Below are 18,181 nucleotides of genomic sequence, written 5' to 3'. Positions count from 1 at the left end.
AAACTTTGTATTTAAGAGATTTAGTGGTATAAAAAGGTTAATAAGAGGTTGAACGTGGAAAAGGTTTTGTTCTACAGATCAAAAACAAATTCTAAAGGTCTTTATGCGCTTATTTAGATTCTGAAGTGGACATTGTCCAGTCACTGTCCATACTGTCACCTATTTGTTTTTTATGATTTATGAGGTTTTTGTGACACGTGCTTTGCGTCTGCCGACCGTCATCAACTATTGATCTGGACCTTAAGGTTAAAAATGAATAATGATTTTTATATTGAGGTGATTTGTTCAACAAAAAAGATTTTTAACAGTAATTAATTTTTTCAGAGCAAATTTTGTAATTAAGATACAAGTGTTACATTGCCTTCTGTTCTGGTTTTGGACTGGTTCATGTCTATGATTATTGAAACAAGGACAACATAATACATTTTAAAATGTCTTATATTAGAAAAATAAGAGGAAGCTGGACTTCATAATGGTTTTTGAGGGGATTTTTTCTTAATATTGGCAGTACTGTATCTAACTGCCTACGTCCCAGGGGGTATCCTTTAAACAATATAAGTGTTCTCAATACAGTTCACTATTATTAGTTTTTCAAGCTGGTCAAATAAATTCTTTTACAATTGGGTAAATTTTGATAAATTATCTGTGTTCAAAAGATTCACCACCAATACCTCTACATTGAGCTTTTTTGAAACTTTTTTTTCATTTTGAGTAGATTTTAGGTATTTTGAGGTTGTTGATAGCTGCTCACCAACACTGTCATATAGTTTTATAGTGTTGTTTAAGTAAACTCTGAACATTATTCAGATCAAATATATTAAATTTGGTGTTTTTTAACAGTAAAGTTTTGTTACAAATTGAGTGATTTTCAGTGTCTCTATGCTACCTCATGCTTACACTACAAGCTTTTTTTTCTAGCTTTATAACATTAAGATCTATTTTCAGATTGGAATGGGTGCCACTTTTAATTGTATGTGAATTCCACTGTATTAAGAGTGGTAGTCCTTTTTTCTTTCTCTGAAATTCTTCATTCATCCATTGAACCATTCCATTTATTCAATGCAATGTAACAATAATAACTAATTTGTATGGAACAATATTGAGAGAAAACAGCATGTGTTCTGAGTGTAACAGACGTTGATTATACTAGAGACAATCTGATTGGTTCGTTGGTCAGTCAGTTGTAATACACATTGTCGACTGCTTCAATCCTCTCCAATATTCAGTCAGTGTATTGACTTCACTAGTTGAAGTATCATTCATTTAAACACTTTACCACTAGTGTGGATTTTTACAACACAAAAACTGTCTTAGAAACATATTTTGTTATAGTGCTTTATTTTAACAGTTGTTTTAAACAGGAAAACTTATTCTCAGTGCTATTGCTAGCTTGTGTTTGAAGTGTCTGTAGTGTATTTGAATGAATATTTATAAGGCTATTTGGATATCTGTCTATAGAATACTATCAGGTATAGTAGTAAAAACCAATATTCCATCTCACACTGTTTATATTATATTTAATAAGAATTAGGTCATCAAACTGCTGGCACTACAAATTTGCACTTGTAGAAGTAGAAAGCTGCAGTGCATGTCAAAGATTGTGCAAAGTTGGAAATCAAAACGGAGTAGAGTAATGCTGCTATTCTGGCAAAGTTTCCCTTATTGTACACTGCATGGTTTTGATCTGTCTTCATTAGCACTTTCAGGTGCCTGAAAAATGTAACACATCAATTTAATTAATTTTTGGTGATACAGCAGTAGCATGCAAGTCTTAGTCTCCTGATGTTCAGTGCCTGGTATGTTTTGAACTGCTATTGACAATACTGTCATTTGCTTCCTGATCAAGTAATTGTTTCAAGTGATGTTGTCCATAGTTATAATACAGGTGGCCCAGAATTTTTGTTGCATGTCACATATTTTGAGGACAAACGTCAAGTCAACAGCTGACGGAGTGAGAAATTGTTATAGTTCAGTAGTTTTTATGAGCTTGTCATGCTGGAAAAATTCTGACACCATTTACAAAAAATCATTATATTTTCATGCCTATATACCCTAGAAACTGCTTTGAACTGCTAAATTATAATGAGATACCAGATTTACAAACATTCTATATGCAAATAAAGGCCACAGTTTGTTGAAATTTGAATATTTCATGACACAAATTGGTCAATTATATGAATTATATCATTATACTGTGAAAGATCACAAGCTAGCAGCACTAGTGGTGCCTTCTGAAATTAATCAGAAAAATCAGTCGTGCATCTTAAATGCAAGACAAAATCACTAATAAATCATAATATTTAGGTTTATTGTTGTTGTTTAAAGTATTCTTTTAGAGAATTGTTAAAGCCATTGCTCATGCAGTTGTGGTTTCCAGTTTTCATCGTTGTTTGTAGACTTGCAAAAAATATGTGCATGTTAAGTTTATATGCAAGGACAATCCTCTTGTGAATAAAAAAAATAGTGATAAAAGGAAAAGTTAGAAAATAACCGTGAATGAAACTGTATCAAGACAATCAAATGAAAATATGAAAAATTTATCACCCTAATAAGTTTTCCTGGTATTTTTCTTTTCACACCTAAGTGACAGTGAGTTCATTTGTTTATTTTTAATCAGGGTGAGAATAAATGCGTTTGGTGTCAGATAATACACAAATGGCTGGGGTCAGGCAAATATCAAGTCTGTATGATATTTGAGAAAAACATGATTATGACATGATTTCTATGTTAGCTCATTATTCTTCATAAATACAAGCCCTTGTAATATAATGTAAAATAAATTAATATGCTCATTGTAATTACATTATGAAAATTGAATTACAGTTGAAATACACTTAATGAACTCATAACTTCTTTTCTCATGAAAGATATAACAGTAATAAATATTTGAGTTATTTCATACCTTCACATTGTTATGATAAATAGTGAATATAACTCAAAATTTAATAGTCATAACAAACTTTCAAAGGCATTGATACAGAATAACATATAGTTTTTATTAGTTATTGATCACTTATGATGTGTCTGCTGCTAACTTTTTAACTGCTTAACTGTATATTTTGACAATTGGATTATTGATATAATAGGACACATTCCTCTCCTACAGTAGGCTTCTAATTCTCTTTCCATATGTGATGATTGTTTTGTGACTTGGGCATATGTGATGTTGCCATCTATGTTTAACCCTAGCTGAAAAATACTGTATAATTAAAGCATTAATTCATTTATAATGAAACTATTAAATGATGACAAGACAGATCGTGTCATATGACAGGATCTAATAATTCCAATCATATCTCACCTATATTTAGAATATAATTGAATTATTGTAAAACTATGACAAAGGTATTTAATATAATTGTCATCCTCATGACTATAGTATATTTAAAATAATTGTCATCTAATCTGGTGATCACATCTCGAATTCGTCATCCATGATCATACCAGGAAATAAGGAATGGTTAAATTGTATATATAGGACATCCAGCAACAATTTTAAATACTGCTAAGCATTGTAAACCATATGAATCATGGCTTCATCTTCATTTATTTTGCAGAGCTTGTTTGTCTAATCACTGGAAAAAACAAGATTGTTCCCATCTGACCTACCATTGATAGGTGGGTAGGACTTTGGGACAAACATTATTCAGGTCATTCTGCAAGGAATAAAATATAGACTAAAATATACAGGGTTAATGTATGAAATATGTAAACATTATAATTATCTACTGGGCAGATAATGACTTGATGATAATTAATTTATATCTAATATTCCATAATTAGTCAATCTACTAAGATAAAACTAAACAACTACAGATTTGACTAATCTCCAAATGTTACCAGTGTTTTTTAGCTCTTACCCTTGACATTTGATTATTTTGTCTGCGACAGGGATATATTCAATGTATTAACTTATACCAGAAACATGATACACATACACCTATCTAAAACACATATCTCACACCACAATCAATGTGGTGTAGCATTGTCAAGATCCAGAAGAATACATGAGGGAAAAAACAAACATTGATTCTATCGGCATTGCTGGCAGAAATAATAACCCACATCCACCATTCGCCTGATGTAATTAAGCCAATGATGTGTATTACTATTGCTCTAAAGGCCTAATTATACTGAGCGCGACCACGAACGCGACTTTTCGCAATGATCATCGTTAGTATTGAAAGCGGCGTTATGCGTGTAAATTCGCTGATGAAACGAGCTCAGAGTGAACTGGCAGACAGGAATGAACTTTGACCTCACACTCTGATTGGCTAATGTTAATAGTTCGCACGGTCTTTTCCCAAAATTTGACTCTGGAGGCAATCTCTGCGGTTTTCCGGGCAAACAGAAATTCGGTCGCTTCGCGTTCGCCCCAAGTATAAACGACCTCATACAAAATCAGGTTGAGCAATCCAATGCGAATGCAGCGTTCGCGGTTATAATGACGCTCAGTATAAACTGACTGCTCTGTCCTGTCTGCAGGATGTATCTGGATTAAAGTGTATTATGAAATGTACTGAGGCAGGAACAGTGAACCTTGCTGTCATGTCAGTAGAACCCAATACTTTCAATTGTTTATTTCCGTATACCAATTAAAATAGAATAATAGGGGTGGATGTAGATATTTTTTTAAAAACACTTCACTTGAAACTAGAAGATATTTTTTTTCCCATGAACTAAATGGTTCATTATGAAATATTAATTAAAATTGTGTGTTTGTGCAGTATAACAAGTTCCCAAATATCGTTATATCTGACCGACTATTTAAAGTATGGGAAATAATTTTAAAATGATATTCAAATATTAGTTTGCCTTAAGAGTAAAGACATTGGAAAAAATTTTTCACACAACAATATTCAAAATGCTAATGTATTTGCATTTAACTTAAAAAATCAAGTACAAAAAGTTCACTATATAGTGAATATGCCAAAATTGTAATCATAGAAATGAATTAGATAAAATACATGTATGATTATCTATATACCTATAGGAAAAGATTTTGTCAATATCTGTAGGCAGATGCATTCTCTCTTACTCCAGTTTATTTGTAAACTCTTTGAGAAATTAGTATTTTTTGTTTCTGAGATAGATGGGTTTATTGCATTACAAAATAGATGAAATTGAATTATTGGAGTTCTTTTGTGAATTCAATTATAATTCCTACTTTTTCTCATTTCAGATTTGTGAAAAGTTTTTAAAAACAAACTGGTTTTTGTGTGAATATGTGTGAAAAAATAACTGTAAAAAATTGACAGTTGGATTTAATTTGAAAGTTCAAAGAAAATTTGTCAGTGTTTAATTGTTTATTTGAAGGTAAGTGAAATGATAGTTATTAATCAAAGTAGGATTTTAATCATGTGATGTGGTTTAATAGGATTGGATACCTCCTGGGGTTTAGTCTAACCTCAATGTCAATTACTGGACAATTACTTTAACCTCTATAGGACACACTTTAATAAGATTGCTGCAATATCTATTCAATCCAATAAGTATCATGATATTTCTAGAACATTGGAAAATGATCATTTACTTCATTAAATTTTTTTAAATATGATGCATCCTTGGATTCTATCTTGATTCAGGATACTATTTTTTGTGTTTTGTCAACTCTGTGAGTCCTAACTACTGTTCCATATCTAATTTATTTACCTGATGTCTTTGAACGTTCTCTTAGATCTTTCTAGCAAAACATAATAGTATAATATATAAAACTATGATGTATTAAAAAATAATATAATAGAGATATTTTGCAAAATGGTTCTTATTTCTTATATGAATGGATGATTCTCAAACCATTATTCAAGAATGTGGCAAGATGAAGGTGTTGATAACCTATCATAGGTCACAGATACAAGTAGAATTATATAGATAGAGGAAGAAAAATATAATTTAACCAATTATTATCTGTCACTCTTTATTACAATATCCATTACTTACAATTTATTACAGGGTTTTATTGTTCAAACTAAAACCATTATAATATGGCTTTCTTGTTTTATTTCATGGAATATGTATAGGTTTTGTAGAAATGTAATAATTAGTTGTATGTGTAGGAGAACATTTTTAAATGCCAGATAACTTGTCTTGTTTTATGAGTATATAACATAAGTTTTAGCTCAACTGTGTTTACTCTCTTCCTGCCATTTATGGGAAAATATAGATTAAGTTAAATATATTTCTCTGTTATGAACTCATGAGGTGAGATGCAAATACAACTTTCAACAAGTACCCTGATTTACATGTATTTAAAGGACCTTCAGGTATACTGTGAACACCATAGCAAAAATTACTTACTTTAAACTACATGACTCATTGTAAAGGTCTTTGTAGGCATTGTTGCATAATGGTCATTTATACAACTGAGTTCAGGGCACTGTAGATAATCTCAAGCTCAGTATAACTAGAGATGTTAAATCTTATAAAACACCAGGCAAGAGTTAAAACTTGAAATGTTTAAATGTGGGTATCCATTTTCTATTGTTACAGTTTAAGTGCAAAGGACTTGAGAATATTTTTTTCCTTTGTAAACTGAGTGAGTTGTAAACTGAAGACTGTATTCAAGACATTTACCAGCTTTCTTCAATCTTTGATTGACATTTTCAGACCTCCTGCGTGTTTTCTTAACAAGGCATTTTATCACCTCCAAGTGGCTACAGATTCCGCTATCTTCCAGCGGGTGTCTGAAACTTTACCATATCATTGAGTGATTACACATCTCGAGTTAAAAACACCTTGGCTTTGTGATGTATTATGTGATAGTAACACAAGAAATGTGACTACTGTATTAATATTTAATATATGATTACAATTGGTAGATTATTGATGAAGTTAACCTGAAATAAAATAACACATGAAGCATGTTATATGAATTTATATGAATTGGCAGGACAGAAAAAGCATGTCATGCAATGTGTCACATTTGTTATACTTCATACATGTATGAGTCTGTTATTGATGCCCTGACTTTATTAATTGTGCTCTCATATGAAGCAATAGTGTATGTTACAAATGGCTAAATACCAAAGTCACCCTGATCAGATGTTCCAACATCATTTCACCTGCTTTGCACATTAATCATATAGCTAAACTGAAACTAGGTGGAGACTGTTGAAAAGCCATCATCTGGTATTAACCTTTGAAAGGATTCTGTTGAAACATTGCATGCCATGTCAACATATATTTTTTCACTTCTGCTTTTTAATGGTTTCCTTTCATATGATGCATTAGAATTGGATTTCAGACATTGCTATTTTCATGTTATGTTCTAACAAATCCTTGGAATATAAGGCCAAGTTGACATGCACTATCATGGGCTTGCTGGAATCAGTTCTTCTGTACTGGTAAGCCTGTTCTGTCTCTTTACATAATGATGTATTTGATGTTGAAAAAAAAATATGTGAGTGACCTCATTTTCCTGGCAAACGTCACAAAAGTTTGATAATACTTTTCATATCTTGAATTCCATTTTAGGAAAAGATCATCATCTTACAGATAAGACAAGGAAATGCTATCATCCGTCACAGTATTATGATATGTAGAAAAACAAATAGTAGATGTTATTTTCCTTGCTGATTTGTCAGACGTGTAAACTAAAACATTGTTCCTGTCATGTTTTCTTCTATAACAAATTGGTTTAGAGAGTAGATATGTCATAATAATAGATATTAGCTGAGGTTTTTGTTGTTTGATGTTTTTAGTTGATGATTTTTACACACTTCTTTCTAGATAAGGCTTTCATCTTGTTTGTTAAAATGTCGCAAGGTATCAGAGATAAGTTTGTCTTCAAAAAGCTGTGTTTGAGTAGTGACATCAGGTGTGACAAGCTTTATTTCTAGATACACCAGGTTTTCACTATCAAAAACATTTAGATCTATCACCTCTTTGTGAATTTGTGCTTGCAAATATTTTGATTAAGTGTTCAGCATTTTTGAATTGAATTGAATTGAATTTTCTGTTAGTAAAGAAGAAAAAACAAATGTTTTGTGAGACAGTTTTCATTATGGCATATTTTTACCAATGACTTGATTTATAGTGCAAAGAATCTTATCACAAATTAGAAGAACTGCAAGATATTTTGATGTTGAAATATCATATTGTGAATTAAAAAGTCTTTGAGACTGTGTGGCACCAGTTCTTATAGACATTCACAACTTTATGCAGATGATTCCTGCAGTAACTTTCAATTATGAAATCATTAGTAGTAAGGCAAATTAGTATTGAATTGATGCTAGTAATCTATGAGAATATTGCCAGGAGGCTTCCCTTAACCACTTGGTCATGCGAGTCAATACATACATTGATAATAGTCATCAATTTCTCTTACTCCAGAGTTAAAAATGAGATTTTAATAGAAGGAATATATATATATAATATCTTTATCACTGTACTTGAATTAAACCACTTGAGAAGATAAAACTGAACAGGTTTCAAGTGGGCTGTTTTATACAGAAATGTGAACCCGTTACTTATGGTGCCATTAGAACATGCAATTTGAACTTTTCTTACTTAAAGCCAGACTCTAAATTCCAGTAATGCCAAGTTAAACTTACTTAGACAATTTATTTTTCTTCTCATTTTTTTTTACATTCAACTGTGTTCTTTGTTTCAGATTTAAAAAAAAAAACTATGGAAATTAAGAGATGTAGAAAATATTGAATAAAAGGCTGTGGTTTGTTGATTTTACATCTAATATGTTTTTTTTTTTATTAGCAAAGAAAGAATCAATCATTCCTCATCTGCACATAAACATATAACTATATTTTCAAATTTGCCTTCTCTAAATTTCAGACTAAAGCAAAAACATGGTGTTTTTTTATGACTAAAATTCCTTTCGGTACACAAAATGTTTTTTGGAAAAATTAATGCCAATATGAAAGGCCTTTGACCATCTGAGAATGACCGTTTCTGATAAAATTAAGATTGGTTATAGAGTGAAGTGGTCATTAAGGGTGATGATAAAAATATCATTAAAATGAGTATTTAATAGCAGAAAGATATATTTATTATCATGATGGATATTAATATACCTTCAAAAGATAACCAGTTATTTTCATATCTTTTTATATTATCAATACATTCTATAAATATCATAAAAAATAACATCAGATGTCATACTTCCTGTCAAATATTTTTGTAAACTTTGTTGCCATGTTTTGATGTTGACTTGATTAAGTGATTAAAACCTATCACAAGAATAATTCCAAACTTCTAGGTTATAACACAGTATTACTGTTATGGAAAAGTGGTGTAAAGATGGAGCTAAAATTCTCTCTCTCCTTTCTGAATATTTTATTAGTAGCTTACAATGTTAACACCTTTTTCTAGGTGCACTCTAGATTGCAGTTGAAATATGTGAGTAAGAGGAAAGGAAATTATTTAGTGTCCTAGCTTGAGAACCAAGCTGTGTTAGTGATAAATTGGCCAAGAAGAGTTCAGATACTGAATAAAAGCGCAGCATGTGTGTGATCCAAGACCTTCCAGTACCAAATGCCATGTTGATAATGTTTGAACATTAACCTGTGAAACCACTATAACATCAAAGACACAATGATTTAAATGTTCAGTGCTGGTACATGTTTGTTGGCAAAATGAAACGAAAAAAAACATTGGAAAAAATCGAATTCCCATTAACGTCTCAGACTGATTTGCTTCCTTCTATACTTTTTATAAAATCATTACTTGTATTTTGCTGATTTTGTCTTTCTGTCCAGCTGTCACTTAGCCCGAATATCCATTTTCTTCATTTCTGAGGTCTGGATGCCTCTTAAAGGCTTATGTTTTGAAAAACAGATTGAATTCAGATTAAGACCAGAAAAAGTTATGTTGCTGTCTGAATCCTGTGAAACACAATGACCTGTGACTTTTTAACCTACATGCTATTCTTTTCTGATTTCTGAAGCTAAAAATACTCATGATGGTTATATTATTTATGTGTGGTGTCACTATTTTTTCAACTTCTGTGATATAAGACTTTAAAGAAGAATGCCTAACTATTCATGGATATTTTGGAGTAGAGATGTAAGAGTTCACTGGTTTTGGATACCAAAAAAACCAATTAGACATTAATTTACACAATAGGGCATTAGATATATTTGGATTAGAAGCTGATGATATATTTCTAGTCTTTATAGGTAAATAAGTTTATTATAATGTTCAAATCTACTAAAATAACTAAAAAACATACTATATTTGTCTAGGGAATCCAATAGTAACATACTGGAAGTAAAATAATAAATGAAATAATATTATTGTACTAAATGGTTCCAACTGTAAAGATCTAAAGTCTAAATGGTTTAAGTATTGATTATTTATCTAAGTTTTCTACTAGTACCAATAGTAGATTGTTTTAATGGAACATCTTACTATGGTAATGAATGTATTAGAAAATTATGAAAAGAGCCTGCGGAAGTCTAATCCAATATGAATCATAATCAACTACTACATTTATCTGAATGTATAGTAAATTATTTGATCTGGATTCCAGTGTTCAAAGCAATTCACACTAGGTACTAGGGAAATCTCTATCAAATGTTCTATTGTGATTTTTGACAACTTTTCTGTCCTCATTTAATATGCATGGAGCAATGAGATTATTGATAAAATACATACCAGAAAATAAGTTTAGTAAAGCAAGCAGATTTAAAACCTGACATTAAACAGTGGTGTACATTTGACTTTGTGTATCCATTTTGGAGCTCCATAATAACTTCATATACGTCATAAAGGGACACACTGATATTAAACACTGATATTAAACACTGATATTAAACATTAAAATATATTAATGAAATGTTTGATTCCTGTTCATCTGAAAGAACACCTAACATATCTGGAATACATTTTTATGAGCATAGAAGATTTAAAACACTCTGTGACCACCCATAATCTTCCAGATGACTGTAATCTCTCCATCTTAATATAGTAGAATACCATAAATATGGGTACCATATCGGTACTTCTAATCTTAGCCCTGATTTCATTGTTTATTTTATTAACTATAGATAGATGTTATAGATATGATAAGTTCTGTTTTATTATACTAAATGACTATATTTATCCAGACTATGCATCAGATAATGCACACAACCTAGACGTGTATTTAACGGAACCAATTTTATTTGGGAAAATTGTGATTATTTCGACTGATAAATATTTTATTTTTAATGGAGTTTTGTCAGGTCATAAAAGTATATTTTATGGAAAAGTTTGCGGCGTCAGGGAAAAAAGAGATAAATTCATACTTTGATTAGATTTCAGTTTTATCTTTAACATGCATCTAGATTTGATTTTTATGGTAATTTTGTGTGGATATCCACCAATTATTTCACGTTTTCAGTTTATCTGATAGAAATATCAAAGCAATGACCAGTATACACAGTGTTTTTATGTAAATAGGTTAGCATTTGATTACAGTGATTAAAAAGGTTATTGTTAGAGATTAGATCTACTGGACACTCATGTCAGGAGACCTAGGTTAAGTCAGTATTTTCACCACCATTCATTATCCAACCTAAAATAAACGCTCTAATTGTCACAGGATCTGGAGATGATTGACTACCTTTGACTTTGTTCTCCAGTTCTTTACAACTCAGTGTTCTACCTTTTACTCTATTGTCCAGTTCTTTACATCTTGATGTTTTATTAGCCGTTACAGTCAGGTAATTGTTGAGAGTTCAATCAGCCGTTTTCAATAGACTCGCACACGCATCAAACGGGCGACAAATTATGATTTATAATAAATGATATTATTAGACAGAGACATTGAGGAAAACCATTTTCAAGTTCTGAGTTTAATTATTAATAAAGCTATAACTCTATCATATATCCATTTATCTTAAAGTTTTTAATAAGCCTAAGACATTATGTTTGACCAGAGCAGGTGATCAGACTTGATCTAATATATTTATTGTCCAACCACTGGCTTTCAACCTGAATCAAAAGTTCTTTGATTCAGAGTTTCTTTTACCTGGAACAAGGACTATTAAATTTAAGGCATTAAATCCATTCTAGTAGACATACACTAGAAATGCTTATGATATGATAAATGAGATAAGAAAACACTAAGAGTGCAGATGCATATAGTCTGGATTATTGATTTGTTGCCTTTTAGCTGTAGGCCTTTAGTGGGAACTGGTCAATTAAAGAGTATAAAATGTTAAAAACTGATCTCCACACTGAGGTTCTGTCTCCAATTCCAGTCAAATTCATGTTAATATTTATACATTGATGATAGGAAATTTGCTGTAATTTACAAGGAATTGAATGAAGTAAAAAGTTATAGATATACAGAACATTACAAAGAATATATATATAATGTCTATTATAACTTTATGACATTTAAAAGAAGCTTTTGATGTATTGTAATGGCTATATTTAATGATGGGGTTGTAGGTTGAAAACTAACTTTATCAAATAGTCAGTTGAATCCTAATTGGTTTGTCATGTATTGAATAGAAGCAGATAAAAAATTGCTTTTTGATATGCTACATGATTATTATCCTTATTCCTGCAGTGTATTTCCATTACAATTATTTAATGTGGTTAGAAATCTGCTGACTATTTCAAATCATTATTTAATATAATTCAACAATTGAGAACAGGATGTTTTATCAAGCTGGCATTTCCTTATTAAGACAATAATATCAATGTTTTTGTCCGGCTAGCGACTGAAATTTCATCTGAATTTGCGGCATTCAGGTGTCAAAACCTGGAGTAGCAAAGAAAATTGAAACGAAATTATGAGGTCATTATCCTCATGTAAATACAACCAAATGCACTGAAAAAATTGATGTATTTTCTTTGACCTCTGTGGGCCTACAATAATGACACAATCTGTTGTAATATAGAAAGTGACAAGTCCTCTTAAAACAGAAGACCCCATCTCAGGTGAAAACTACTGTGGTTTTCTCTTGTTCTTCTTTTAATTTTGTGAGTTCAAACATTGTAACATGTAACATATAATTTCTATCTTTCTCGTTGTGATCTTAATACGAAGCTCAACTCAGCTGTGGATAGTTATTGCTGTGCTGAGCTGCCACACGTCAAATGTTAACAACAGCAACTTGTTGAGGGCAAGAAAGAAACATGGTGGTCATCAGATAGCTGGTGTTGTTGATACTTGTGTATAATTTGTTGAAATTGGTTGTATATATTGTCTACTTGCCAAGTTATTAGTAAGCTATATTGACCGGTATATTAGTATACTAGTAGCGGTATATAAGGTAGTTAATTAGTACTGACAGTAGTCTGTCTATCATCACTGAACTCATTATCACTGTGTTGATAGGTAGGATTAATTAGTCTTTATGTTGTAATCTTCTAGACCCCAGACAATTACACCTATATTTTATCTACTTTAAACAATCATTTTGTTCATGATTCATTTGTTAGAAAGGTCTAGCTATACTAGCGCTGGTTTTGAAGTCGGTAAGTTTGTGGGAATAATAACATTATATAAAATCATATCCTTTAAAAAGACAACAGATCTGATTTTACCATGGAATGGGTACTAGTTTGTGAATGTGGTTGACCTGGAGTCATGAAGTTTAAAAAGCCTTGTTTGTTCATTCATTCATCCCTTCAACCTCAGGTACAATGGAAAATAATCTTCTCCAGTGCATAGTGTTTCAGTCAAGTAAGCATATCTTGCCCATCTTGGGCACAGAGATTCGTCTGAAGCAAGTCTGGTGCTTCTGTTTTTTATGATTCTAGTTCTAACTTCCCTGTTACTATGGGAGGGAGAAATCAATATGTACTCTATAATATGTTATGGATTCTTAACCCTAGTCATATTACCAGAATTTCAGGAATGAATTGTGTAAGTTTTAGAAATTGTGAAGAAGTCTCCAGTGGGGGAATATTATTTACAAACTCCATGCCCTTTAACTATGAAAGAAAATATGGTTAAAAAGCAGACAGTAATAAAAGGTTTTAAACCTGATCTTGTAAAGTAATGCACATCTTACTTTGATCAGGAACTAGTGAATGAATCACTGAGAGTTTAGAGTATAGCTTGCGGCAACATCAACCAGAAAATACATGTAAATCAATTTGATCATAATGATACTGTTTGCTCAAGCCTAGTCTGTTTTATCAACACTTTTATTACATCATTTTAATGCTCATCTGTCTACAAATTCTACACTTTGCAGTTATCTGCCCTTCAGCTACAAGGCATACAACTTTTCTCTCTTTTCTATTGGGTCTGAGTACCATTCCATTAACAAAATAAACTCTTGACTCATGGCATTGCCTGCAACACTTGCAGAATGTTTCTTAAATTTTCTATATACAGAATGTACATTATGGAATTTTATAACGTTATGGCAGCTAAGATAATCAAATTGTCATTGTTCTAGTGGATGGCAAATCACTTTCAATTGCAAATCACTTTCAATTGGATTAATCATATACAATCAATGTAAACCTAATTTTTATGTAAAAAGTGGTTTTAAAACCCCTTTGATAGCCTACTTATGAAGTCAGAATTGAAGAAAATGTTTTCGGTCTCCGTTGTAATTTGTGTATCAGCACCAAAGTCAAGTGCATGTAACCTCTATTAATATGTGAATTATGTAAATATTCTCACGGAACTCTACTGTACAATGTATATATTCATATTCTATTTGAACTTTGCACGTGAATTGTACAATCAAGCTTGATCAGGGGCGTCTGTTTATGCTCATTGACGACTGTACAATATGGTTCTGTTTAGAATTGTTATTAAAAGAGGGGTGCAGTCATTTCAATATATTAAACATCCAAACGGAAATAAGCATGGCTTTTAATTAATTGGTAATTTTATCTCTTTAAACCAAGAGCAACGTTAGTGGTGTAAGGAGGCAGGGCTGGTTTAAATAAGTCAGCAATTTATTAACTTACATTTTTATATCAAATGAATTATTGTTCTAAATAAAAACACATGTGCATTCATATTTACATTGTATGAAGTGCTACAGCCTCTTTATTTCAAATTCCAGGGTGTTCGGTATACATATCCATAAAATGCTTCATTTGAGATTTATCCAATCTTGAAATTGAGTTGCACTAAAATATTTAGATTCTACTGATGAATGGAATTCTCAAGATCAGACTATGTTCAGCTTCTTAATTTGGAAGACATCACTAACTTTTCATTAATCTCAATAATTTTCTCATTTAGAATTTAGGTCAGAGACTATGACAATCCTGAATGTGTGCAATATTTTATTGAAATGAAATTAGAGTAGAAATTATTTCCAGCTGACCAGTTTCCTAGAGTTTCATAGTGTGTGGAGTCTCATTGATTGAATCTGTCCAATTTTACACTTGATTATCCAGTCACTAATTGCTGTTTGAGATGGTAATTTCTAATAATTCTGTTGGTAACATTGAGTTACAGATGTTGGGTGCTGTGGACTATTTACAATGTATTGTGTTATATTGAGATTGATTCCTGCAATAAACTCTTCTAACTTTATTGTATTCATTGTTTACCTTGTTCAAAAGTAATCACTATTTTCACATGTTTTCAAAACACAAGGGTGTAATTCTACAGGGGAAATAATAGGTTGCCAACTCCTAGTTTCTACACTCTTGTATTGACTTGTTAGCTTTGATTGTTAACTATTGTTCTCATTTCATCTCTTTTCCATGGACTAAATGGCCCTGCTTTAATTGATTGTCACACTTCATAAACAGGGTAAATTCACAGAATTCCATTTCAAAGGCAGATTTCAGATGTTCAGAAGCTATTTTCAATCCTATTAAACAGTGGGAATGGTTTGTGCTAATGTTAAATGCAGAATTTATCAAAATGATTTGACTGGTAAATGAGTCCCAAAGGTCAGATCAAAATTCATGTCATATATTGAATTCCACCACTTCTGTTAAACACTATTGTTAATTACTAAATTAAGGACGGTGGAAATGGTTTTTTTTAAGGTTTTCTGATTATAAATAAACATGACAATCCATGCTTAATAAAATTGATTGAGGGAAAGAAGTTGTCAGTTGTTTCAAAGCACATTGTTCCTGTTAAAAACAAAACAACAGATCAACACTCGGAAATCTATCGCTTACATCAGACCATAAATTAAAGTTTGTCGTTATTTCTTACAAAAGAACTCTCTCTGCCTTTATACAACTACGTCTTGAATTGGAGTAATTGGGTGATTTGTATTCACCACTCATCCATCATGGGGAGAAAATCAATTTTTAAAGCGAGTATTTTTTTGTTGGCTACCTCATTGATAAAATGCTGATATTATAGTTTATTGTTGACAGTTTTGAACCTGGTGTTTTAATGATGTGTAAAATTCTATGAATAATTATTAATCAACATGACTCAACAGTGGAATCCTGTCCATAAACCACCCAGACAATAGACAAGGGTTACCTCCCTTGGCTGTGATCAACAGCAGACTAACTGGTTTGCTTTGAATTAATCAGAATAAAGTACAATAGAATATTTTCCTCTCAGCTATTATAGTCATTCTGTCAAATGTTTTTATGGTTTTGATTGAAATTTGGTGAATGTTTGAAAGTTCTGTCTGGTGTTCAGACACACTCTTGTCCAATAATTTAACAATACCCCCATTGTGAAAATGGTTTTGTGGACCGACATAACAGTTAAATAATTGAGCCAACTATTAAATATTGTGTAATTTGGTCCAATTTATAGCACATTTTGATGGACTTAATGCCCTATAATACCCTATTAAAATGGTTTAGGTGTGAATAACCAGATTGCCCCAAGGCTCCCCTACTGGTTGAATTAGAAGGAAAATGTGCATGGTTTTCCAATTGGCTCTTTAATTTTGAGTTATCACCTTGTTTTTGCTAATAAGATGGACACAATGGTTTCTAAGCAAAAATCCAGTTCCCATTTATCCACTTACTCCCATTGTGTACTAGATACCTGACATAGGATGTTGTTGCAAGTCATATTCAACTACCAACACTTTTTATTGTTAAACTCTGAGTCAGTGCCTTCTATGTAATAGTTACTTGTTACCTTTAAGCTTTAAACCTCTGTAACCTCTAAAATAGTTCATGGTTTTCAAGAAAATATGCAATATGACAATTAAGACTTTCATGTCAAATTATTGCTGAAATCTATTAAGTTAAAAAGCTTTTTGGTTTAAGAAGATGAGTTATGTACATGTATTGAATTGACCAAATTGTTAAGCCTTGAATAACATAAATTGACATAACTGTTTTGTGTCCCATTTGTTCAATTAGTCTTACATTTGATTTTTTACCCATTTATCATTCAAATGTCAAATGTTCACATACTCCTTTATATTTACTATTAAAGAAGCTCTGTCAGCCAAAATGCAATTTTGATTTCAGTTCTATGATCTTTCATGTATATAAGCTTCATCGATTCTCTTCTTAGAAGCCAAGCTTTTGTTTTTTATCAGATTATTTCAGCTTAAACTTCTTGGTGACATTTTGTCAGAGTTGCCTAAAGTTAAATTCAGCAACACTAAAGAAGGTAGACATTCTGTTTGTAGTGTAATATCTAAGAAATATTTGTTGACATGTCAGGTTGAGATCCTGTAGAGTTCCTGTCTCTGATATATCTCTAGACAATTCTAAAAACATCAATATTATGTTCTGTTTGCCATTCTAAAGCTCAAAATATGAAAGAATAACATAAATTATACTCTATGATAATTTATTATGTTTAGAAACTGTGTTTATCTAAAATTCTTGTCGATTCTTATCAGAGACATTGCTTGCAATGTTTCTTTCACTGTAATAACACACTTACCATATGTAAGACAAGTCTACCATGACCAGAATTATGGGAATTAAAAATCTTAAACAACATATAACATATATTATTACTTGTTAAAGATGGGGTTCTACCATCAGCTTCTGATTGCTCCATTGCTGCTCTTCATATTTACATAGCAGATGTCATTTGCATGTCTACTTTCTGGAATACCTGTTGCTATTTTGATATCTACCGGTTTCTTATGTTACATTCTAAAGGGTTGTTCAGTACAATGTTTGCATGCACAAGACAGTTGTTTGTTGAAATGGTTTTGAAGACATATCTTGCTTTTTTTTCTTTTGATATAAAGTATACTTTTGCTAAAACATTTTGCTTTCAATGTTCTTGTTTGAAGTTGCAGCTTTCTCTAAGGAAATTTCACAACTGTTAAGATCCAAGTTACACAATATACTCTAC

At 31.4% G+C, this 18,181-nt stretch overlaps 1 protein-coding gene across 1 annotated transcript; it reads right to left on the bottom strand.

Moving 5' to 3' along the window:
* Positions 1 to 1,535: 1,535 nt before the first annotated feature.
* On the bottom strand, positions 1,536 to 17,878 carry LOTGIDRAFT_153865 (hypothetical protein; the record flags this gene model as incomplete). The annotated part of the gene is made up of 3 exons (XM_009059865.1): positions 1,536 to 1,710; positions 3,610 to 3,677; positions 17,759 to 17,878. 3 exons carry the CDS (start codon positions 17,876 to 17,878, stop codon positions 1,536 to 1,538), a joined length of 363 nt encoding a protein of 120 aa, XP_009058113.1.
* Between the last annotated feature and the right edge of the window lie 303 nt (positions 17,879 to 18,181).

The sequence above is a fragment of the Lottia gigantea genome (assembly GCF_000327385.1).
Source record: "Lottia gigantea unplaced genomic scaffold LOTGIsca_4, whole genome shotgun sequence".
Classification (NCBI taxonomy): domain Eukaryota; kingdom Metazoa; phylum Mollusca; class Gastropoda; family Lottiidae; genus Lottia; species Lottia gigantea.
The sequence above is the reverse complement of the archived record's forward strand: the minus strand, read 5'-3'. Positions and strand labels throughout refer to the sequence as shown.